The sequence below is a fragment of the Lynx canadensis genome, chromosome E3 (genome assembly GCF_007474595.2).
Source record: "Lynx canadensis isolate LIC74 chromosome E3, mLynCan4.pri.v2, whole genome shotgun sequence".
In the NCBI taxonomy this organism is placed as follows: Eukaryota; Metazoa; Chordata; class Mammalia; order Carnivora; family Felidae; genus Lynx; species Lynx canadensis.
Window position 1 is genome coordinate 17,207,930 of NC_044318.1, and position 26,056 is coordinate 17,233,985.

Genomic DNA, 26,056 nt, shown 5'->3' on the forward strand with positions numbered 1-26,056 from the left:
TTAGAAATTGGAATTAAATGGAGCAACATCTTCTCACCACCCAAAATGGAGAACTTTGGCTTTGCCCACGTACTGGGAATGTTTTTATTTGATGCTTTCTTATATGGCCTTGTGGCCTGGTATATAGAAGCTGTCTTTCCAGGGGACTATGGTGTGCCCAAGCCATGGAACTTTTTCTTGCTGGTGAGTTCTAATGCTTGTGTTACTGAGAAAGGCCACAGTCCTTATGAATATGTATTGTAATTTCTGTAAAAGCCACCATGAGTTAATTTTGCACTGTCTATACTTGAACCAATAGATCAGGTGAAAGAATCATTCTACTTACTCCAGCCATTCACTGGCTTTTTCTTATTACACTTTAAAGCATCCAGTATATATAAATATAAATAATCTGTAGATCATGGCCTATTACCTCAAACTTTACAAACTCTGAGTAATCCATCACATTCACAGGCAAGTATTTCATAAAGGATTAAACTCGGGCATAAGGAAAGTAATATAGGATGGGTCTTTGCGTGGTAAAAAAAAAAAAAAAAAAAAAAAAAAAAAAAAGTTTAGTTAAGTCCCCCATCTGGGGACTGCTTTTTATCCTTGGTTAGCACAGATCTCTTGGAGTCAGAACTATAGCATGATGGCTCATTCTTTTTCTTGATTCCTTTCCTTATCTGCTAAGAGAAGATATGACAAAAAATGATACAATCATTTTTGCCATGACCTCATTTTGGAGTAATTTTCTTTTGTCCCTCTTGGACACTTATAATTTTCATAGAGTAGTCTGCTTTTATGCCTGGGAATGCAAATTATAACCAATTAGCTCCAAAATTTAATCACAAAAAAATTTCAGCAATCCATCTCAGTACAAAAGATAACAGGCTAGAGTATTTTATAATGAATCATTTTTCAATACCATTGCAGTAATGTCACATTCATTCCCCTCTTTTTTTTTTTTTTTTTTTTTTTTAGCGCTCTTACTGGTTTGGGGAAGCATCTAAGGGAAAAAAGGAAAGAAGGCAATTTTATGAGACAAATGAAAGCAAGTATTTTGAAGCAGAACCTACTAATTTGGTGGCAGGTATCCAAATCAAACATTTGTGCAAGGTATTGTTTCAAATTTTTTCTTCTTGATAGGACTGAAATTTAGTTTAGTGTTCACTGTAAATGATTATTACTAGAAATACAAGAAAAAGATCACATGTTAATAAAGATCACAGCCATCCTTTTGATCTTTGAGAAAGATAAAAAAATCATTTTTTTCAGTATATAATAAAAAGTCAAATCTTTTTCTCCTTCCCCCAGAATAGAGTCAGGTTTTCTATAAGCTATATGGTATCTTCCACAAATTCTCTCATTTTAAAAAGTAGAGTCTATTGGAGATGAATGATTTGAGTGTGTAAGCATTAATTTCTGTTCACAAATACTTTGCATTTATCTATTATGTAATCTTTCCCCTGTCAAGGAGTTCATCAAGGGAGGGCTTTTAATCTCTTAATTTATCTGCACCAACTGTAGGCATATAGTATTCAGGTAACCTGTATGGGCTGGCATTCCGTTGCCTCTCAAAGGTCTACCTAAGCTTGGTTTGAACTCTTAACCCCACAGCCTATGGAAACCCAAAGCCCTCCATGCTAATTCAGCTAATTTTGGAGATGAGTATACTCTTGTCGTACCCTTTGCCTCCAGTATGCTATATGCTTTCTCTGTTTTGGTTACATCAACCCAAATGCAAAACTCACTCTTTTCCCTGGTTTTCTCAGGAAATGTAGTCACATCCAACATTTTTGTGGATATCAGTATAGATTAGGGCTGGAGGGTGTTGGCCTAAGGAACACATGGTCTGTGACAATTTCCCCAGATGTAGTTACCTTGGTCCCCCTTATTTCTCTCTTCATAATTTTCCTACCAGATTTTCCCTGAGAAGCCACTCTGATGTGACTCCCTCAGATTCTCATGAAAATGCCCAGAAGAACCAAGGTCCTTCTATGTATCACTCCATTCATTCATTCATTCATTCATTCATTATTGACACTGGGGATATAAGTGATGAAAAATCCAGATTAGACCCGTGCTCTCAAGGAGCTTACATTCTAGTATGAATGAAAGTGGGTTGAGAAGTGAACAAACAGGGTAATTACAGCATACAGTCAATGCCATTGGGAAAACAAATAGGGTGATGATACAGTAATTAAAGAATAAGTGGGGGAGGAAAAACACTTTGGGTAAGTTATTCATTTGAACTCTCTGAAAACATGGCCACTGTGGATACTGGCCACCCTCTCCAACAATAACCTCACCTGAACAGAGTCACCTCACACAGAATCAAATGCATTTCCTTGAGGAGTTGGCCCAACTATTCTCTCTCCCAAACCTTCTTGTCTTCACTCAGATGTTGATCTCAGGAACACTCCTCCATGCTAATTTCCATCTTTTGTAAACTTCCTGGATACTAACTTCTGTCTTAGAGTGTACTTCCCACTGGGAATGTAAGTTCCCAGGGAACTTAATTAGGGATAGTTGGTACCTGAGTGGACTGAGAAAGCAGATGATGAGATACAAGGTAGCAGTGCAGTGTCCATAGGTGTTGAACTGGGATGTATTCCAGGGAAAGAAATCCATTAGTTGGCGTCATGTATCAAGCATGTGAAAAATATGGGTGCAGTAATTATAGGTACCATGGGATGGGTGGTTGTTTTGGGGGGAACTGATAGACTGGAGACAGAAAATTAAAGGCTGTCTATGATTAACCATCAGAGGCTAACTGAAATCTAGTCAGCCTTCCAGGAAGCACATGAAGAGATTTTCATTTCCAGCACCCAAGAGCAGAAAAGCTGAGAACTAAGCCATAGACTTAATCATAAGAATAGCAAGCTTTAGAAAAAGTTAAAATTTTAATTTAGGAAAGTCTACTCTCCCAGGATTAAGGCATTGATTTGGAGAGAATGGACTATGGAGACATAGGATAGGAAATCTAGGATGCAAAAATCTCAAGTCCCATTTTCTCCTGAACCCTTCGCCTGCAGAAATGGTTCACTCCTCCCTGTTCAGGGCTAGGATTTCTTTCTCTCTTCCTTGAATATCCACCCCACAAGACAACTCCTTCTAGCCACTAGGAAAATAACATAGATTATATCACAAAAGGTAGTAGACAGCCTCAAAGATGATCCTCAGTGACACACATCTCCTGATTTTCATGCCTTTGAATAGGCCTGACCTTTATGAGCAGTCAAGAACTGCAGAAGTGAAATGACTGCTTTCTAAGACTAAGTCATAAAATGCACTGAGGCTTCACTTTGGTCTCTTGGGTTGTTTACTCTGGCTAAGTCAACTGCCATGCTGTGAGTATACTCAGTCGCCTAAATGACTGAAGAGAGGCCCACATGGGATTAACTGAGTCCTTCCTCCAACAACCAGAACAAACTTGCCAGCCAGTTGAGTGAGTCACTTTTAAAGTGGGTCTTCCACTCCCAGTGAGCCTTTCAGATGACTGTAGCTCTTGTCAACATTTTGAATGCAAAATCAAGACAAACCCTGAGCCAGAGGTCCCGAGTTTATGAGGCCAGAAACTGTGAGGAAAAATAAATATTGTTTTAAGTCACTAAGTTTGGGTAATTTATTACTGAGCAATAGATAAATAGATATTGGTACCTGAAAATGGGATGCTGCCATAACAAAAAACCAATAAATGTGGGAGTAGTTTTAGGATTGGGAAGTGAGGGGACACTGGAAGCCTAAAGGGCCTACAGTAGACTGTTAGCAGAAACCTAGTGATCTTGGAGATGGTTGCCTTTGAAGGCCTAAAGGGAAGTGAGGAACTGTTAACTGAAAACTGGGAGGCAAGATACAAAGTCTGTCAACACCATCACTTAACAGTAATGTGGGAAACAGAAAATGTTACTAATGAGCTGGTTAAATGAAATATTTTCAGGTGAGTTGGTGAAGGAGCTGCCTGACTTCTTGTTGCCTTAAGTAAAATGTAGTGTATGTGAGAGGAGAGAGAGAAACAGAAGAAAGGATTATGAAACTTAAAGGAGACAGATACTGGTTTAGAGAAATCCTAGCCTCTCCTGATGATGGATGATGTTGAAATTGAAGTGGCATCTAATCAAAGAGAAGATCCAGATCAGAAAACCATGGTCCAAAGTTGAACCCACAGTGTTGAATAAAGGAATTCCAGTTCAAGATGGTAACATAAGAAGACTCTAAACTCCATCCTCCACAGAACACACCAATTATACCTATTAATAGAACAATTATTCCTGAAGAAGTACTGAGGGTTGACTAAACAGCTACTAAACAGCTCCCAGCCTAAGGCAGGGAGAATGGCAAGAGAACAGCAAGAGAGACAGAGACATGGTAACAAAGGAAACCCCCCCTCAACTCTGTGAACAGCACTGGGACGGGATAGTTCTGAGAGACCAACAATAGATCCTTCTGTCCTTGGGCACAGGAAAACACACACACACACACACACACACACACACACACACACACACGGTTTAAAAGGGCAACTACCTATAAAAGAGGCAACACTAGAATTGTGCTAAGCAATGGAGGAGCTACATCACATCAAGATCACATTGAGATGACCAACCCACTTGCCATGATATCCCGACTCTGCTCTGGTCCAGGCTTCCAAGGTGGGATGAGAACATAAACTCCTCAGTCCCTCTGATCAGGATCCTGAAACTCTCACACCAGCCCCAGTCACACTGGGCATAGGGGAAAAAAAGCCTTGGTTTAAAAGGGCTGAGGAACTCTGGGAACATTCTTACCCACCTCCACCTCCAGACCAGAACAAGGTTTGGCTCATGGTGAGCTTGCAACCTAAGTGAGCCCAGGGTCCACAAGCCCATGCCAGCTGTTCTGTGGTGCTGGGGCACAGAAAACAAGCTGCAGTTTTGTGTTTTGTTGTTGTTAGTTTTTAATATTTTCATTCTATACTTATTAAAATTTGTCTTATTTTTTATTTTTTATCTTTTTTCTTTCAAGTTTTTATTTAAATTCCAGCTCATTAACATACAGTGTAGTATTAGTTTCAGATATAGAATTAGTGATTAATCACTTATATACAACAGCCAGTGCTTATCATAACAAATGCCCTCCTTAATGCCTATCACTGAATTAACCCATCATTCCCACCTACCTCCCCTCCAGGACTTTCAGTTTGTTCTCTATAGTTAAAACTCTGTTTCCTGGTTTGCCTCTTGTTTTTCTCACCCCTATGTTCATGTGTTTTGTTTCTTAATTTCCACATATGAGTGAAATCATGTAGTATTTGTCTTTCTTTGACTTACTTCACTTAGCATAATACTCTCTAGCTCCATCCACTTCAATGCAAATGGCAAGATTTCATTCTTTTTGATGGCTGAGTAATATTCTATTGTGTGTGTGTGTGTGTATATATATATATATATATATATATATATATATATATACACACCACCTTTCTTTATACATTCATCAGTTGATGGACATTGGGCTCTTTCAATAATTTGGCTATTGATAATGCTGCTATAAATATAGCGGTACATATATCCCTTAAAATGAGTATTTTTCTATCCTTTGGGTAAATACATAGTAGTGTAATTGCTGGCTCATAGGGTAGTTCTATTTTTAAATTTTTAAATACTGTTTTGCAGAATGGCTGCACCAGTTTGCATTCCTAACAATGCATGAGGGCTCCTCTTTCTCTTCATCCTCTCCAACACCTGGTGTTTCATGTGTTGTTAGTTTTATCCAGTCTGGCTAGTGTGAGGTGATATCTCATTGTAGTTTTGATTTGCATTTCCCAATGATGAGTGATGTTCAGCATCTTTTCATGTGTCTGTTAGCTGCCTTGATGTCTTCTTTGGAAAAATATCTATTCAAGTCTTCTTCTCATTTCTTACCTGAATTGTTTGCGTTTTGGGTGTTGAGTTAGTTAAGTTCTTTATGGATTTTAGATACTAACTATTTATCAAATATGTCATTTGCAAATATCTTCTCTCATTCTGAAGGTTGCCTTTTAGTTTTGTTTATTGTTTCCTTCGCTGTGCAGAAGCTTTTTATCTTGATGAGGTCCCAATGAAAAGTTTATTTTTGCTTTGTTACCCTTACCTCATAAGACATATCAAGTAAGAAGTTGCTATGGCCAATGTCAAAGAGGTCGATGTCAAAGAGGTGTGTTCCCCTGCAGGATTTTTGTGGTTTTCTGTCTCAGTTAGATCTTTCATCCATTTTTTGTGTATGGTGTAAGAAGTCCAATGTTACCCTGATTCCAAAACTGCACAAATATTCCACTGAAAAAGAGAACTATAGGCCAATATCCCTGATAAACATGGATGTAGAAATTCTCAATAAAATATTAGTAAATTGAATCCAACAGAACATTAAAAGAATCATTCATCACAATCAAGTGGGATTTATTCCTGGGTTGCAAAGGTGGTTCAATATTTGCAAATCAATCAATGTGATATACCACATTAATAAAAGAATTGATAAGAACCCTATGATCTTCTCAATAGATGTAGAAAAGAAGCTTTTGACAAAGTACAACATCCAATCATGATAAAGACCCTCAACAAAGGAGGGATAGAGGGAACATACCTCAACATAGTAAAGGCTATCTACAAAAAAACCCACAGCTAAGGAATAAGACAGGTGTCCCCTCTCACCACTGTTATTTAACATAGAACTGGAAGTCCTTGCCTCAACAGACAACAAAAATAAAGGGCATCCAAATCAGCAAGGAAGAAGTCAAACTTCCATTATTTGCAGATGACATGATACCCTATATTGAAAACCTGAAAGATTCTACCAAAAAAATTGCTGGAACTGATACACAAAGTCATAGGATGATTCGATAAAGTCACATGATACAAAATCAACATACAGCAATCTGTTGCATTTCTATACACCAAATATGAAGCAGCAAAAATAGCAATCAAGGAATCGATTCCATTTATAATTGCACCAAAAACCATAAGATACCTAGGAATAAACCTAACCAAAGAGGTAAAAGATCTGTATTCTGAAAACTACAAAACACTAATGAAAGAAACTGAAGAGACACAAAGAAATGGAATAACATTCCATGCTCATGGATTGGTAGGACAAATTGTTAAAGCATCTATACTACCCAAAGCAACACATTCAATACAATCCCTATCAAAATACCACTAGAATTTTTCACAGAGCTAGAAAAAATAATCCTAAAATTTGTTATTTTTTTTTGTTTTTTTCTCTTTTTTCTTATCTTCTTTATCTTTTATCTCTTTTCTTTTTAAAATTATTTAGTTTTTCTTTATTCTCTGTAAAAAGCCACCATTCAAAATATAACTAGCATGTACAGCCACAGCTCCAATCAGCCTTTAAAAGTCAACAAGCACACAGTCTGTAGGGGGTCAGCATACACAAGACCACTCCTTTAACTTTAGGAGAAGTAGCTATTTCATCTAATCCATAGAAACAAACACAGAATGTCAATCAAAATGGGAAGATAGAGGAATATCGTCCAAAGGAAAGAACAAGACAAAACTTCAGCAAAACAATTAAATGAAATAGAGATAAGCAATCTACGTGACAAAAAAATTTTAAGTAATTACCATAAAGATACTGACTGGACTGAAGATACCAATGGAAGAACTCAGACTTCCAATAAAGAGAAGAAAATATTAAAAATAACCAATCAAAGCTGAAGAATACAATAACTAAAATTAAAAAAAAAAACTAGAGGGAATCAACAGATTAGAGGATTCAGAAAAACATACTAGTAATCTGGAAGACAGAGTAATGGAAAGCACACAAGCTGAACAGAAAATAATGTTTTAAAATAAGGATAGATTAAGAGATTTCCTGGGCAATATAAAGCAAACAAACATTTGTTGTAGACTATGAGTCTGGAGTTCTCTCCTGTCCAGCAAGAGAGCAGATGCAGAAATGAAAACAAGAGAGGCTAATGTCTGGGAGGAGACAAGAGCCCCAAACAGTGGTTTCATCTCTGTATTTATTGAGCCCACAAGATATTACCCACGTGGTAAACGTGAAGAAAATAAGATCTTACACAGTTGAATGTGGAGAAAAGAATCAGACAGTAATTATTAAGTGGTGTAGGAAGCAAACGGTCTGGGCTGGGGGCAAGTGGAGTTTGTGATCAAAGTACAATAGTATATTGGCGTCAGATGGAAAGTAATTTCCTGCAGGTGATATAACAAGTTACTCATGATCCGATTACAGTATCTCGCTAGCTATCCTCGGGCACTTTTGTCCTATGGTGGTGGCTTTCCACCCTAAGCTTTTTTCTAACCCATTTATGTAAGTAGAATCTATTTCCCCACAAACATTAACATCCCAAAAACATTTTAGGGTCAAAGGAGAAGAAGAAGAAGGAAGTGTAGAAAACTTATTTGAAGAAATAGTAACTGAAAACTTCCATAACCTAGGGAGGAAAATAGACATCCAAGTCCAAGAAGTACAGAGAGTCCCAAACAAGATGAACACAAGGAAGTCTACACCATGGAACATAATAATTAAAATTTCAAAGGTTAAAGATAGAGAATCCTAAAATCAGAAAAACAAACAAAAATTTACCTATAAGGGAAAACCTATAAGACTACTAGCTTATTTTTCAGCAGAAATCTTGTAAGCCAGAAGGCAACGATATGATACATTGAAAGTGCCAAAAAGAAAGAAAACCTACAGCCAAGAATACTCTACCCAGCAAGATTACCATTCAGATTTGAAAGAGAGATAATAGAGTTCTCAAACAAAAGATAAAGGAGTTAATCACCACTAAACTAACCTCACAAGAAATGTTAAAGGAACTTCTTTAAGTCCAAAAGTGGCCATAATTATGCATATGAAAAATATGAATAAAAAGATGTAAAATAAGACAATATATACTTGAATGTGGATAAGAAACTAAAGACAGAAAAGAAGGAAAAAGAAAAACAATTTTCTTTGGTTTTTTTTAAATGTGTTTGAACTTAAATGACCATCAAATTAATATGAACTGGTATTATGATGTTATATATAAATCTCATGGTAACCACAAACCCAAAACCTGTGATAAATACACACAAAAATAGAGCCAAACAAAACACTATAGATACACATTGACCAGAGAAAAAGCAAGAGAAGAAAGGAACAAAGCAAAACTAAAAATAAAAAATAGAAAACAAAATTTTAAATGGCAGTAGTTACATACCTATCAATAATTACTTTAAATGTAAATGGACTAAATGCTCATAATCCATGTCACTCAAAAGACACAGAGTATCAAAATGGGGGGAAAAACCCAAGACCCATCTATAGTGCTTCCTACAAGAGACCCACATCAGATCTAAAAATGCGTACAGACTGAAAGTGAAGGGATGGAAAAACACTGACCATGCAAATGAATGTGAAAAATAAATCCAGGCTAGCAATACTGTCTGACAAAATAGACTTTAAAACAAAAACTGTAACAATACAGTACATAATGATAAAGGGATCAAAGGATCAGGATCAGTCAAAGGATATATTAGTTGTAAATATCTCTGAAAAAAATAAAATACTGATGAAAGAAATTAAAAATAACACAAACAAATGGAAAGATATTCCATGCTCATGGGTTAGAAGAATTAATATTGTCAAAATGTCCACATTACCCAAAGCAATCTACAGGCTCAATGCAATCCCTGTCAAAATGCAAATAGCATTTTCACAAAACTATAACAAATAATACTGAAATTTGAATGGAACCATAAAAGCGCATGAATAATTTTTGGAAGATGGCGGCGTAGGAGGAGGCTGGGCTCACCTCGTCCTGCTGATCACTTGAATTCCACCCACACCTGCCTAAAAACCCAGAAAACCACCAGAAGACTAGCAGAAGGGACTCTCCAGAGCCAAGCATAGACAAGAAGCCAACAGAAGAGGGTAGGAAGGGCAGAGAGGCGGTGCATGCTACACGGACTGGCAGGAGGGAACCACAGCAGTGGAGGGGCAGCCCACCCGGCAAGGTGGAATCCCTGAGTCTGGCTTGCAAAAGCGGAGGGGCTGGACTGCATGAGTTCTGACAGCCAGCAGTACTTAACATCTGGAATGTTATGTCAACAGCTCTGCTCAGAGAGCAGGAGGACAAGAGGATACCAGGAGGGAGAGCTGCTGAGCCCCAGAAGACAAAGCTCAGCTCAGCGGGGAACAAAGGCCCTGGCCAGCACCATCTCCCTCTCCCATCGGCCAGCTGAAACCTCAAAGGGAACCAGTTCCCCTAACCTGCTTTCACCAGACAACACCCAACACTGTGCTTCTGTGGATCCATCGCTCCGACGGGTCAGCCTCCCTCCCAGTGCTGCAGGGCCCCTCCCACAGGGGACCACAGATGGCAAAGCAAGCTGAGCCTGCCCTCCCACCCCTGTTCACCTTGAGGATCCACCCGGACAACACAACAGATCCCATCAAAGCAGCACCACAAGCCTGGCAGTGTGCAAGTATCCCAGACAGGGGCCACACCACTACACAGTGAGTCCCGCCCCTCAGAGAGGGGAAGATAAGGTACACAGAAGTCTGACTCTGGCGCCAGTGGTGGGCTGGGGACAGACATCGGGTCTGACTGTAGACCCACCCACCAACACAAGTTACTCCAGACAGCACAGGGGAAGTGCCTTGCAGTTCTGCGCCACCCCAGAGACTATCCAAAATGATGAACGGAAGAACTCTCCTCAAAAGAAACTCCAGGAAGTAGCAACAGCTAAAGAACTGATCAAAAACGATTTAAACAATATAACAGAAAGTGAATTTAGAATAATGGTCATAAAATTAATTGCTGGGCTTGAACAAAGTATAGAGGACACCAGAGAATCTATTGCTACAGGGATCCAGGAACTAAGAAATACTCGGGAGGAGCTAAAAAATGCTATAAATGAGCTGCAAAATAAAAATGGAGGCAACCACAGCTTGGATTGAAGAGGCAGAGGAGAGAATAGGTGAATTAGAAGATAAAATTATGGAAAAAAGGAAGCGGTGAAACAGATAAAAAAAAATCCAGGAGTGTGAGGGGAGAATTAGAGAACTAAGCGATGCAATCAACCAGAACAATATCTGTATCATAGGAATTCCAGAAGAAGAAGAGAGAAAGGGGCTGAAGGTGTACTTGAACAAATCATAGCTGAGAACTTCACTCATCTGGAAAAAGAAAAAGGCATTGAAATCCAAGAGGCACAGAGAACTCCCTTCAGACGTAACTTGAATCGGTCTTCTGCACGACATATCATAGTGAAACTGGCAAAATACAAGGACAAAGAGAAAATTCTGAAAGCAGCTAGGGATAAACAGGCCCTAACATATAAAGGGAAACCTATAAGACTAGTGACAGACCTATCTACTGAAACGTGGCAGGCCAGAAAGGAATGGCAGGAAATATTCAATGTGATGAACAGAAAAAATATGCAGCTGAGAATACTTTACCCAGCAAGTCTGTCATTCAGAATAGAAGGAGACATAACGGTCTTCCCAAACAAACAAAAACTGAAGGAATTCATCACCACTAAACCAGCACTACAAGAGATCCTAAGGGGGATTCTGTGAGTGAAATGTTGCAAGGACCACAAAGTACCAGAGACCTCACTACAAGCATGAAACCTACAGACATCACAATGACTCTAAACCCATATCTTTCAGTAATAACACTGAATGTAAATGGACTAAATGCTCCAACCAAAAGACAGAGGGTATCAGAATGGATAAAAAAAAAAAAGACCCATCTATTTGCTGTCTACAAGAGACTCATTTTAGACCTGAGGACACCTTCAAATTGAAAGTGAGGGGATGGAGAACTATCTATCATGCTACTGGAAGCCAAAAGAAAGCTGGAGTATCCATACTTATATCAGACAAACTAGACTTTAAATTAAAGGCTGTAACAAGAGATGAAGAAGGGCATTATATAATAATTACAGAGTCTATCCATCAAGAAGAGCTAACAATTATAAATGGCTATGCGCCGAATATGGGAGCCCCCAAATATATAAAACAATCACAACATAAGCAACCTTATTGATAACAATGTGGTAATTGCAGGGGACTTTAATGCTCCACTTACAACAAGGGATAGATCATCTAGACACACGGTCAATAAAGAAACAAGGGCCCTGAATGATACATTGGATCAGATGGACTTGACAGATATATTTAGAACCCTGCATCCCAAAGCAACAGAATATACTTTCTTCTCAAGTGCACATGGAACCTTCTCCAGATCACATACTGGGTCACAAAACAGCCCTTCATAACTATAAAAGACGTGACATCATACCATGCACACTTTCAGACCACAATGCTATGAAACTTGAAATCAACCACAGAAAAAAGTCTGGAAAACCTCCAAAAGCATGCAGGTTAAAGAACACCCTACTAAAGAACCAATGGTCAACCAGGCAATTAGAGAAGACATTAAAAAATATATGGAAACAAATGAAAATGAAAATACAACAATCCAAATGCTTTGGAATGCAGCGAAGGCAGTCCTGAGAGGAAAACATTGCAATCCAGGCCTATCTCAAGAAACAAGAAAAATCCCAAATACAAAATCTAACAGCACACCTAAAGGAAATAGAAACAGAACAGCAGAGACACCCTAAACCCAGCAGAAGAAGAGAAATAATAAAGATCAGAGCAGAAATAGACAATATAGAATCTAAAAAAACTGTAGAGCAGATCAACGAAACCAAGAGTTGGTTTTTTGAAAAAATAAACAAAATTGATAAACCTCTAGCCAGGCTTCTCAAAAAGAAAAGGGAGATGACCCAAATGATAAAATCATGAATGAAAATGGAATTATTACAACCAATCCCTCAGATGCAAGCAATTATCAGGGAATACTAGGAAAAATTATATGCCAACAAACTGGACAACCTGGAAGAAATGGACAAATTCCTAAGCACCCACACACTTCCAAAACTCAAACAGGAAGAAATAGAAAACTTGAACAGACCCATAACCAGCGAAGAAATTGACTCAGTTATCAAAAGTCTCCCAACAAATAAGAGTCCAGGACCAGATGGCTTCCCTGGGGAATTCCACCAGACATCTAAAACAGAGATAATACCTATCCTTCTCAAGCTGTTCCAAGAAATAGAAAGGGAAGGAAAACTTCCAGACTCATTCTATGAAGCCAGTATTACTTTGATTCCTAAACCAGACAGAGACCCAGCAAAAAAAAAAAGAACTACAGGCCAATATCCCTGATGATTATGGATGCAAAAATTCTCAATAAGATACTAGCAAATTGAACTCAATAGCTTATAAAAAGAATTATTCACCATGATCAAGTGGGATTCATTTCTGGGCTGAAGGCCTCGTTCAACATTCACAAATCAATCAGTGTGATACAACACATCATAAAAGAAAAGAAAAGAACCATATGATCCTGTCAATCGATGGAGAAAAAGCATTTGACAAAATTCAGCATTCTTTCTTAATAAAACCCTCGAGAAAGTCGGGATAGAAGGAACATACTTAAAGATCATAAAAGCCATTTATTAAAAGCCCACAGCTAATATCATCCTTAATGGGGAAACACTGAGAGCTTTCCCCCTGAGATCAGGAACACGACAGGGATGTCCACTCTCACCGCTGTTGTTTGACATAGTGTTGGAATCAGCAATCAGACAGCAAAATCAGACAACAATCAACAATCAGACAACAAAAGGAAATCAAAGGCATCAAAATTGGCAAAGATGAAGTCAAGCTTTCACTTTTTGCAGATGACATGATATACATGGAAAACCTGATACACTCCGACAAAAGTCTACTAGAACTGATGCATGAATTCTGCAAAGTTGCAGGATACAAAATCAATGTACAGAAATCAGTTGCATTCTTATACACTAATAATGAAGCAACAGAAAGACAAATAAAGAAACTGATCCCATTCACAATTGCACCAAGAAGCATAAAATACCTAGGAATAAACCTAACGAAAGATGTAAAAGATCTGTATGCTGAAAACTATAGAAAGCTTATGAAGGAAATTGAAGAAGATATAAAGAAATGGAAAAACATTCCATGCTCATGGATAGGAAGAATACATATTGTCAAAATGTCAATACTACCCAAAGCTATCTACACATTCAATGCAATCCCAATCAAAATTGCACGAGCATTCTTCTCGAAATTAGAACAAGCAATCCTAAAATTCCTATGGAACCACAAAAGGCCCCGAATAGCCAAAGGAATTTTGAAGAAGAAGACCAAAGCAGGAGGCATCACAATCCCAGACTTTAGCCTCTACTACAAAGCTGTCATCATCAAGACAGCATGGTATTGGCACAAAAACAGACACATAGACCAATGGATTGGAATAGAGACTCCAGAATTGGACCCACAAAAGTATGGCCAACTCATCTTTGACAAAGCAGGAAAGAATATCCAATGGAAAAAAGACAGTCTCTTTAACAAATGGTGCTGGGAAAATTGGACAGCAACATGCAGAAGAATGAAACTAGACCACTTTCTTACACCATTCACAAAAGTAAAGTCAAAATGGATGAAGGACCTGAATGTGAGACAGGAAACCATCAAAACCCTAGAGGAGAAAGCAGGGAAAAACCTCTCTCACCTCAGCCGCAACAATTTCTTACTTAACACATCCCCAAAGGCTAGCGAATTAAAAGCAAAAATGGACTATTGGGACCTCATGAAGATAAAAAGCTTCTGCAATGCAAAGGAAACAACCAACAAAACTAAAAGGCAACCAACGGAATGGGAAAAGATATTTGCAAATGACATATCGGACAAAGGGCTAGTATCCAAAATCTATAAAGAACTCACCAAACTCCACCCCCAAAAAACAAATAATCCAGTGAAGAAATGGGCAGAAAAAATGAATAGACACTTCTCTAAAGAAGATCTCCAGATGGCCAACAGGCACATGAAAAGATGCTCAACGTCGCTCCTCATCAGGGAAATACAAATCAAAACCACACTCAGATATCACCTCACGCCAGTCAGAGTGGCCAAAATGAACAAATCAGGAGACTATAGATCCTGGCGAGGATGTGGAGAAACGGTAACCCTTTGCACTGTTGGTGGGAATGCAAACTGGTGCAGCCACTCTGGAAAACAGTGTGGAGGTTCCTCAAAAAATTAAAAATAGACCTACCCTATGACCCAGCAGTAGCACTGCTAGGAATTTACCCAAGGGATACAGGAGTGCTGATGCATAGGGGCACTTGCACCCCAATGTTTATAGCAGCACTCTCAACAATAGCCAAATTATGGAAAAAGCCTAAATGTCCCATCAACTGATGAATGGATAAAGAAATTGTGGTTTATATACACAATGGAGTACTACGTGGCAATGAGAAAGAATGAAATCTGGCCTTTTGTAGCAACGTGGGTGGAACTGGAGAGTGTTATGCTAAGTGAAATAAGTCATACAGAGAAAGACAGATACCATATGTTTTCATTCTTATGTGGATCCTGAGAAACTTAACAGAAGACCATGGGGGAGGGGAAGGAAAAAGAAAAGAAAGGTTAGAGAGGGATGGAGCCAAAACATGAGAGACTCTCAGAAACTGAGAACAATCTGAGGGCTTATGGGGGGGTGGGAGGGAGGGGGGTGGGTGATTGGTGTTGGGGAGGGCACCTGTTGGGATGAGCACTGGGTGTTATATGGAAACAAATTTGACAATAAATTTCATATTTTAAAAAAAGAGCCTGAATAGCCAAAGCAATCCTAAGAAAGAACAAAGCTGGAGGTATCAAAATCCCAGATTTCAAGATATACTACAAAGCTATAGTGATCAAAACAGTATGGTACTGGCACAAAAGTAGACACAAAGATCAATAGAACATAAAGATAGTGACTGTACTGAAGACACAAGTGGAAGATATCAGACCTTCAATAAATGGAATAAAGTGCTCCAAATGTGGCAGCAACCAAATATATAAATCAATTAATCACAAACATAAACTTATTGATAGTAATACCATAATAGTAGGGGACTTCCACACCCACTTACAAAAATGGACAGATCATCTAAATAGAAAATCAACAAGAAAACAATGGCTTTGAATGACACAATGGACCAGGTGGACTTAACAGATATATTCAGAACATTTCATGCTAAATAGTGGAATATACATTCTTCTCCAGTGCACATGGAACTTTCTCCAGAATAGATCACATACTGGGACACAAATCAGCCCTCAAGAAGTACAAAAAGATCGAGATTATACCGTGCATATTTTCAGACCACAACTCGAAGAAAAAATTTGGAAAGATAACAAATACTTGGATACTAAAGAACGTCCTACCAAACAATGAATGGGCTACCCAAGAAGTTAATGAGGAAATTAAAAAGTACATGGAAGCCAATGAAAATGAAAGCACCACAGCCCAAAACCTCTGGGACTCAGCAAAGGTGGTTATAAGAGGGAAGGATATAGCAATCCAGGCCTTCCTAAAGAAAGAAGAAAGTTCTCAGATACACAACCTAACCTTACACCTTAAAGACATGTAAAAAGAACAACAACTAAAACCCCAAACCAGCAGAAGACAAGAAAAAATAAAGATTAGAGAAGAAATCAATGCTATCAAAACCAAAAAAACAGTAAAACAGATCAATGAAACCAGAAGCTAGTTCTTTGAAAGAATTCACAAAATTGATAAACCACTAGCCAGTTTGATCAAAAAGAAAAAGTAAAGGACCCAAGTAACTAAAATCGACAATGAAAGAGGGGAGATCACAACCAACACAGCAGAAATAAAAACAATAATAAGAGAATATTATGAGCAATTATATGCCAATAAAATGGGCAATCTGGAAAAAATGGACAAATTCTTAGAAACATATAAACAACCAAACTGAAACAGGAAAAAATAGAAAATTTAAACAGACCCAGAACCAGTAAAGAAATTAAATTAATAATCAAAAATCTCCCCAAAAAACAAGAGTCCATGGCCAGATGGCTTTCCAGGATAATTCTACCAAACATTTAAGGAAGAGTTAACACCTATTCTCTTGAAGCTGTTTCAAAAAATAGAAATGGAAGGAAAACTCCCAAACTCTTTTTATGAAGCCAGCATTACCTTGATTCCAAAACCAGACAGAGACCCCACTAAGAAGGAGAACTATAGACCAATTTCCCTGATGAACATGGATGCAAAAATCCTCAACAAGATATTAGCCAACTGGATCCAACAATACATTAAAAAAATTATTCACCATGACCAAGTGGGATTTATAACTGGGATGCAGGGCTGGTTCAATATCCACAAAACAATTAACGTGATTCTTCACATCAGTAAAAGAAAGGACAAGAATCAAATGATCCTCTCAATAAATGCAGAGAAAGCATTTGACAAAATACAGCATCCTTTCTTGATAAAAGCCCTCAAGAAAGTAGGGATAGAAGGAGCATACCTTGAGATCATAAAGGCCATATATGAAAGACCCAATGCTAATATCATCCTCATGGGGAAAAACTGAGGGATTTCCACCTAAGATCAGGAACAAGACAGGGATGTCTACTCTCGCCACTGTTATTCAACATAGTATTGGAAGTTTTAGCCTCTGCAATCAGACAATACAAAGAAATAAAAGGCATCCAAATCAGGCAGGGGAGGTCACACTTTCACTCTTCACAGATGACATGATACTCTATATGGAAAACCCAAAGGATTCCACCAAAAAACTGCTAGAACTGATCCATGAATTCAGCAAGGTTGCAGGATATAAAATCAATGCACAGAAATCAGTTGCATTCCTATACACCAATAATGAAGCAATGGAAGAAGAATTCAAGGAATCAATCCCATTTACAGTTGCACCAACCCATAAAATACCTAGGAATAAATCTAGCCGAAGAAGTGAAAAATCTATACACTGAAAACTATAGAAAACTTATGAAAGAAATTGAGGAAGACACACAGAAAAAGGAAAAATATTCCATGTTTCTGGATAGGAAGAACAAATATTGTTAAAATGTCAATACTACCCAAAGCGATCTACATAGTCAATGCAATACCTATCAAAATAACACCAGCATTCTTCACAGAGGTAGAACACACAATCCTAAAATTTGTTTGGAACCACAAAAGACCCAAAATAGCCAAAGCAATCTTGAAAAAGAAAAAGCAGGAGGCATCACAATTCCAGACTTCAAGCTGTTTTACAAAGCCAAAATCATCAAGACAGTACGGTACTGGCACAAAAACAGACACTCAGATCAATGGAACAGAATAGAGAACCCAGAAATGGACCCACAAATGTATGGCCAACTAATCTTTGACAAAGCAGGAAAGAATATCCAATGGAATAAAGACAGTCTCTTCAGCAAGTGGTGTTGGGAAAACTGGACAGCGGCATGCAGAAGAATGAACCCGGACCACTTTTTTACACCATACACAAAAATAAAATGGATGAAAGACCTAAATGTAAGACAGGAAGCCATTAAAATCGTTGAGGAGAAAGCAGGCAAAAACCTCTTTGACCTTGGCTGCAGCAACTTCTTACTCAACACGTCTATGAAGGCAAGGGAAACTGAAGCAAAAATGAACTTATTGGGACCTCATCAAAATAAAAAGCTTCCACAGAGCGAAGGAAACAATCAGCAAAACTCAAAGGCAACCGACAGAATGGGAGAAGATATTTGCAAGTACATATCAGATAAAGGGTTAGTATCCAAAATCTATAAAGAACTTATCAAACTCCACACCCAAAAAAACCAAATAATCCAGTGGCGAAATGGGCAAAAGACATGAATAGACACTTCTCCAAAGAAGACATCCAGATGGCCAACCGACACATGAAAAAATTCTCAACATCACTCATCATCAGGGAAATACAAGTCAAAGCCACCATGAGATACTACCTCACTCCTGTCAGAATGGCTAACATTAGCAACTCAGGCAACAACACGTGTTGGTGAGGATATGGAGAAAGAGGATCTCTTTTGCATTCCTAGTTGGAATGAAAACTTGTGTAGCCACTCTGGAAAACAGTATGGAGGTTCCTCAAAAAATTAAAAATAGAACTACCCTACGACCCAGCTATTGCACTCCTAGGTATTTATCCAAGGGATACAGGTATGCTGTTTCAAAGTGGCACATGCACCCCAGTGTTTATAGCAGTGCTATTGACAATAGCCAAAGTATGGAAAAAGTCCAAATGTCCATCAGTGGATGAATGGATAAAGAAGATATGGTATATGTATACAATGGAGTATTATTTGGCAATCAAAAAGAATGAAATCTTGCCGTTTGCAACTATGTGGATGGAACTGGAGGGTATTATGCTAAGTGAAATTAGTCAGAGAAAGACAAATATCATAAGACTTCACTCATATGAGGACTTTAAGATACAAAACAGACAAACATAAGGGAAGGGAAGCAAAGATAATATAAATACAGGGAGGGAGACAAAACATAATAGACTCTTAAATATGGAGAACAAACAGAGGATTACTGGAGGGGTTGTGGGACGGGGGGTGGGCTAAATGGGTAAGGGGCATTAAGGAATCTGTTCCTGAAATCATTGTTGTACTATATGATAACTAACTTGGATGTAAATTAAAAAAAAAAGAAGACTTAGTAGTATGTACTGCCAACTCATGATTACTCATGAAATTTATTGTCATTGGGGGAACAATATTTCAAAGCTATAAAAGTCAATAAAATTATAAAAATAAAAAAACAAGATAGCATGTTGGAAAAATCTTGACTGCATCCATAGGATGCTTTTCAAGATTAAGAAAGGATGATTGAGAAGCCAAGAGAATAGAAAGTGGAGCCAAAAGCCTTGGAGAAACATTCTGTGGTCTTGAGTCCTAATCAAAGTACTGCCAATAATCCCAGTAGTAGGTTTCACAATTTCATTTGACTGATTTATACTTCCTGCCTTCCACTTATTTCACTGGGAGTATGTGTAATGGTTAAGTTATGCATATCTCACCAGTTTTTGTTGTGTTTGTGGGGAGAGTGTAAGAGGATACATATCAAGTCTCTTTGGATCACAGGTCTTCAGATCTAGAATAATTGTACTCAGGAGGTAATCTCCAGAAACTAGACCACAAGGGGCTCATCAACACCTGGACCTGATTTAGGTGACAAGACCCCGGACTTTGAGCTGATGCTATAAAGGTTTGGTGCTTTTGTAGCAGTGAGAGCAGGTAAAGCTGTCTTTATGAGAGAATAAAATGAATCATTGGAGTCAGAGGGTGGACTATGGTTGTTGGCAACCTCATCATGGGATGAGAATCCCCAGGAATTCTCACTAATATTCACATTTTTGTGCAGTCCTCTTCTGCAGTGAATAGGCTAATCTTGTGACCTGTATAATACTGTGCAAGTGAAGTATGGGACTTCCAAGACTGAATCATAGAAGTCATCATGGCTTTTGCCTTGGTCATAAATTGCTTGCTCTGAAGATAGCCACCATATCATTCCATCATATGGACGAGAATTGAGTCTTTCTAAATCAGTCAGTATGAACTTGAGTAGGCCTGCTTGGAAGTGGATACCCTGGTCTTGGCCAAGACTTCAGATGACTGTAGCCCAGGTTGCTACTTGATTGTAGCCTCAGAAAGACCCTGAGCCAACCTCACCCAACTAATCTACTACATGACTATGCTTTTGCATGTGAGCCTAGTCAAAACAATAAGGAGTATGCTAGTGAGAGGAACATGATCATCACTGATCATGGCTAGCAGTAGGAGATATCTTGACAGAAATGGACACACTGGTAGCAATGGAGTAACATGACTCCAACATAATAAAGGATAGGTGGTGACACAGGCAGGAACAATTTTTCTAATAAAGTGGCAAGTATGGAGTCTGGAACACCTGATCCACAAATGATGGTTATCAGAACACAACACTCTTGAGGCAAGATAGGAGGACATCCAGTGAGGATATTGACAACCTATGCTACCAGAAGAAATAAAAGTTGGATTGTCAGAAGCTAAGACAGGCACCTGATATAAATTCATGGTTTCCTCCACCGTTTCCCGTTTTCACAGCTTACACTCATTGACTGAAGGAGGATCTGGATTGGCTAGGAAGAAATGCTCTACAATACCACAGGAAATGTACATGATAATGATTGCCCAAGTCCTACAAAGGGACTTCTAGCAATTTACTTGGGTAACCATACTTGGAGATTCAAAGTACCATCATGGTCCTATTGTTAGAGCAAGGCTATGTGCAGGCTAGGTAATAATTTTAATCTTAGCTTTTAATGACTTACACTGGGACCACACAATCACCTAGTGGGAATTTCTATGGTTGCCAAATGTATAAATAGAAATGACATACCTGGTAGCTGGTGTAACCCTTATCTTCACTCCTTGGCTTCTGGGGCAGAGCTATCCTTAGAAACAGCCTATCTCCACTGGACAAGGTGGTTATCAAAGGCAATATCACATTCTTGGGAAAGTGGCAGGGATGAAAGAGGCATGAGTTGCAGTTCCCACAAACCCATTTAACTCTCCACTCTGGTCTTTGGAAACCTGAAAAATGACAGTGAACCCACCACAAATTTAAACAAATAGTTCACCTATTTGCCACTTTTGTGTCAGATGTGGTAACTTTGACTTGTGGTAGGAGATTAACACAGACTAAGAACATGATATAGGGCCACTGATTTGGCAAATTTATTTTTCAAATACCATCAAAATGGGGATCAGAGATTTTTGTATTTATTTGAAATGGACAACAATAGTATATATTTATTTGTCCAGGAGGGCTTCTCAGCTCTCTGTCATAATATAATCTGGAGGAACCTGGATTAGCTATACATTTTGCAGAGCATCACTCTGGCCCACTATATTGATGATTGGACCAGACAAGCAGGAAATGGCAAGTATTTTGAAGGCCTTGGTAAGACATATGTATTGTGAGGAGGGTACAGATAAAGCCTATGAAGACAGATATCACTTCACACCAGTAAGAGTGGCTAAAATGAACAAATCAGGAGACTTTAGATGCTGGAGAGGATGTGGAGAAATGGGAACCCTCTTGCACTGTTGGTGGGAATGCAAACTGGTATAGCCACTCTGGAAAACAGTGTGTAGGTTCCTCCAAAAATTAAAAATAGATCTTCCCTATGACCCAGCAATAGCACGGCTAGGAATTTACCCAAGGGATACAGGAGTGCTGATGCATAGGGGCACTTGTACCCCAATGTTTATAGCAGCACTTTCAACAATAGCCAAATTATGGAAAGAGCCTAAATGTCCATCAACTGATGAATGGATAAAGAGGTTGCAGTTTATATACACAATGGACTAGTACGTGGCAATGAGAAAGAATGAAATCTGGCCTTTTGTAGCAACGTGGGTGGAACTGGACAGTGTTATGCTAAGTGAAATAAGTCATCAGAAAAAGACAGATACCATATGTTTTCACTCTTATGTGGATCCTGAGGAACTTAACAGCAGACCATGGGGGAGGGGAAGGAAAAAAAGTTAGAGAGGCAGGGAGGCAAATCATAAGAGACTCCTAAAAACTGAGAATAAACTGAGGGTTTATGGGGGGTGGGAAGGAGGGGAAAGTGGGTGCTGGGCATTGAGGAGGGCACCTGTTGGGGTGAGCACTGGGTGTTGTGTGGAAACCAATTTGACAATAAATTTCATATTAAAAATAAATTTAAAAAAGACTCAGGGGCTTACTACATGAGTAAAATTTTTAGGAGTTAGTGATCTGGTATCTGCCAGTATTCCTTTCCAAAATAAAGGATAAGTTAGTATATTTTATACCTCCCACCATGAAAAAGGAAAATAGTTCCTGCTGGCCACTTCAGGTTTTGAAGTCAATAATATTCTATACCTGAGAATACTGTTTTTACCCCTATACCAAGTGACACAAAAAGATGCCAACTTTGAGTAGAGTCCAGAGCAGGAAAGGACACCACAGCAGGTCCAGGCTGTAGTAGAAGCACTTCTGCTGCTTGGTGATCCTAGTCCATCAGACTTTATGGTATTAGTGGTGTCATGCTGGGAAAGTATATCATGTTGATTTTATTGTAAACCTGAATGGGAGAATAACAATGCAGACATCTAGAGTTCTGTATCAAAGCCGTGCCATCAGCAATTGATAGATAATTGTGTTTTTCAACAACAGTTCCTGGCACACTGTTGGGGAGATGAAGTAACTGATAACAGGACACCAAGTAACTGGGTCCAGAAGTGGCCATGATGAGCTGGGTTCCATCATGAGCTGGAACCACCATATCATTAGAGACAGGCAGCTACCCCATCATGAGATGAAAGTGGTATATCAAGGATTGAACATGAGCACAATCAGTGGACGTCAGCAAGCTGTGTGAGCAGGGAATCTAAATCTTCATGTCATCCATGATTATCAGTTCAGTGCTTCTCCCTCAGCTCACACATATGGCCATAGAGAATTATCATTTTAACCAATTCACACAGGAGGAAAAAGTTCCGAGTTTGCTTCACAGGTAGATCAGCTTGGTACATAGGTGATGTTCATAAATGATTAGCAGCTGCACTAGAGCCCTAATGGGAATAACCTTGGAAGAGGAAAGGAGAGGAAATTCTCCCAAAAGACAGCTTCCAGCTCTTCACCTTGTCCTCCACTTTGTGTCACTGAATTGGCCCAAGACTACTGAACTGGCAGTGATTAATGATCTGGCAAATTAAGGGCTTACAGTGAGAAATACTGGAAGATTAGGTTCAAGAAATTCTAGGGTAGAGGCACATGGATGGAACTATAAAAATGAGAACAATGTAGGAAGATATTTGTAATGCATGTTAACAACCACTAGAGACTACATATCATGGAAGAAAGTACTAAATAACCATGTAGACAAATTGACTCAGGTGACATTAGGTAGCCTCTGCCATCAGTGATAATACTAAGTGATAATAACACTAAGCACTTTTTTGCCTGTAGAACCTCACGCAAGATGACATCCCAGAGCTTATTGATTGTTTGGTCCACCAGTATGGGATTCCACATACAGTCACATCAAAGAATCTTACTTCACAGCAAAGGAAGTACAGTAGTGAGCTCACAACCCTGGGATGTGCTGGTCTATACGTACATCCAGAAGCTATCATCTGAAAGAAGTGATGAAATAGCCTGCTGAAGGCATATTTGAGGCAACCATATAAAGATGGTAATTTGCACAAATGAGTCACCATCCTTCAGGATGCAATAGTCACACTAAAACAAAAGCCATTATGTGGTTCTTTGTCCCCAACAGGTAGGAGACATGGTTAGAAACCAAGGGGTAGAAGCAGAAGTGGTCCTAGTTACTAGTACTCCTAGTGATCCACTTGGGCAGTTGGTGCTTCCTGTAATCCCAACCATGGCCTCTGAGAGATCATGATCCCAAAAAGGAAGATGCACCAAGAGATCCTTTGAACTATAAACTGGTTACTGCCAAGCCACTTTGAAGCTTTTATGCCAAGAGACCAACAAGAAGAGGAATCACATTTCTGGCAAAGAGTGATTGATTATAATCACCAGGAAGTAAAGTTGATAGCTATTACATAGAAGAGGGAGGAATATATTTAGCACTCACATGATCCCCTTGTATGTCTTTATACTCTCCTACCCAATTTGGTAGTAAAAGGAAAAATGTAGCCGTCATGGCCTGAGGAGTGCATAGCAACCTCAGGAAGAATGTTTGGATCAACACCACATAAGATTATCAACAATGCTAGCCAAATATGAGAGTAATCTAGAATAGACAGTAAATTATGAAGATAATCTCAGCTGCAGTGTTAAGGCCAGTGGCAGGGATCCCACTTAACGTTTTTCATATAAGTTCCCCTCAGGAAACGTTTCACTAGAGTCCTGAAGAAGCTGCTACCAGAACTTGATGAAGGAAGAGAGTTTAATGCAAGGAGTGGACTGGAGAGTATACTGCACTACCCAGATGCCGCTCTCTGGAATGAAAGACCTTTTTTCCCAACTGTGGAAAAGAGTGTGAAAAAGATGACAGCCTTAGCTGACAGTTCAGTGTCACCTTGTTTGGAATATCTTTGGCAATGGAGAGCTACCCTCACCTAAGCTCTTGTTCCTTGCCTTGGAGAAACCTAAATCCAATGACTATTCCATGAGAGGGCATGAAGACCCTATCTCTCAAGTTGGGATAACTTTAAATAGCCATTCTAGCCTAACAGCTTCTCTGAGGCCTCAGAGTTGCTGAACTGTATTTTGTATTCATCCTCTGCCCAGTTTTTTTCCAGCCTTTTCTTCTACAGGTGTTGATCTGTAATAAACTTCCTACATTCTGATCTTCCAATCAAGAGTGCTTCCTGGGAACCCAGCTTGTAACAGTGACATTAAAGCTGAGATCAGAATGATGAGAATGGGGTAGATAGTTAAAAAGCAAGCAAACAAACAACAGCTAGGTACAGATAATTCAAACAGACAGAAAATTCAAAGCCCTGAGATGGAAAAGATCTTCATTTGTTGAGGAACACAGATGAGATTAAAGTTGGAGTGAAGACTTTCTCACACCATTCACAAAAATAAACTCAAAATGGATTAAGGACCTGAATGTGAGGCAGGAAACCATCAAAACCCTAGAGGAGAAAGCAGGAAAAGACCTCTCTGACTTCAGCCATAGCAATCTCTTACTCGACACATCCCCAAAGGCAAGGGAATTAAAAGCAAAAATGAATTACTGGGACCTTATGAAGATAAAAAGCTTCTGCACAGCAAAGGAAACAACCAACAAAACTAAAAGGCAACCAACCGAATGGGAAAAGATATTTGCAAATGACATATCAGATAAAGGGCTAGTATCCAAAATCTATAAAGAGCTCACCAAACTCCACACCCAAAAAAACAAATAGCCCAGTGAAGAAATGGGCAGAAAACATAAATAGCCACTTCTCTAAAGAAGACATCTGGGGGGCGCCTGGGTGGCGCAGTCGATTAAGCGTCCGACTTCAGCCAGGTCACGATCTCGCGGTCCGTGAGTTCGAGCCCCGCGTCAGGCTCTGGGCTGATGGCTCAGAGCCTGGAGCCTGTTTCCGATTCTGTGTCTCCCTCTCTCTCTGCCCCTCCCCCGTTCATGCTCTGTCTCTCTCTGTCCCAAAAATAAATAAACGTTGAAAA

At 39.0% G+C, this 26,056-nt stretch overlaps 1 protein-coding gene across 1 annotated transcript in view; it reads left to right on the plus strand.

The window, feature by feature from the left end:
* LOC115504396 (ATP-binding cassette sub-family A member 3-like) overlaps nt 1-26,056 on the plus strand; it is a 188,254-nt gene that overhangs the window by 50,391 nt on the left and 111,807 nt on the right. Inside the window, exons 9-10 of the mRNA XM_032591645.1 lie at nt 5-183; nt 964-1,098. Coding sequence (XP_032447536.1) covers nt 5-183; nt 964-1,098 — 314 coding nt within the window. The remainder of the gene's footprint in view (nt 1-4; nt 184-963; nt 1,099-26,056) is intronic.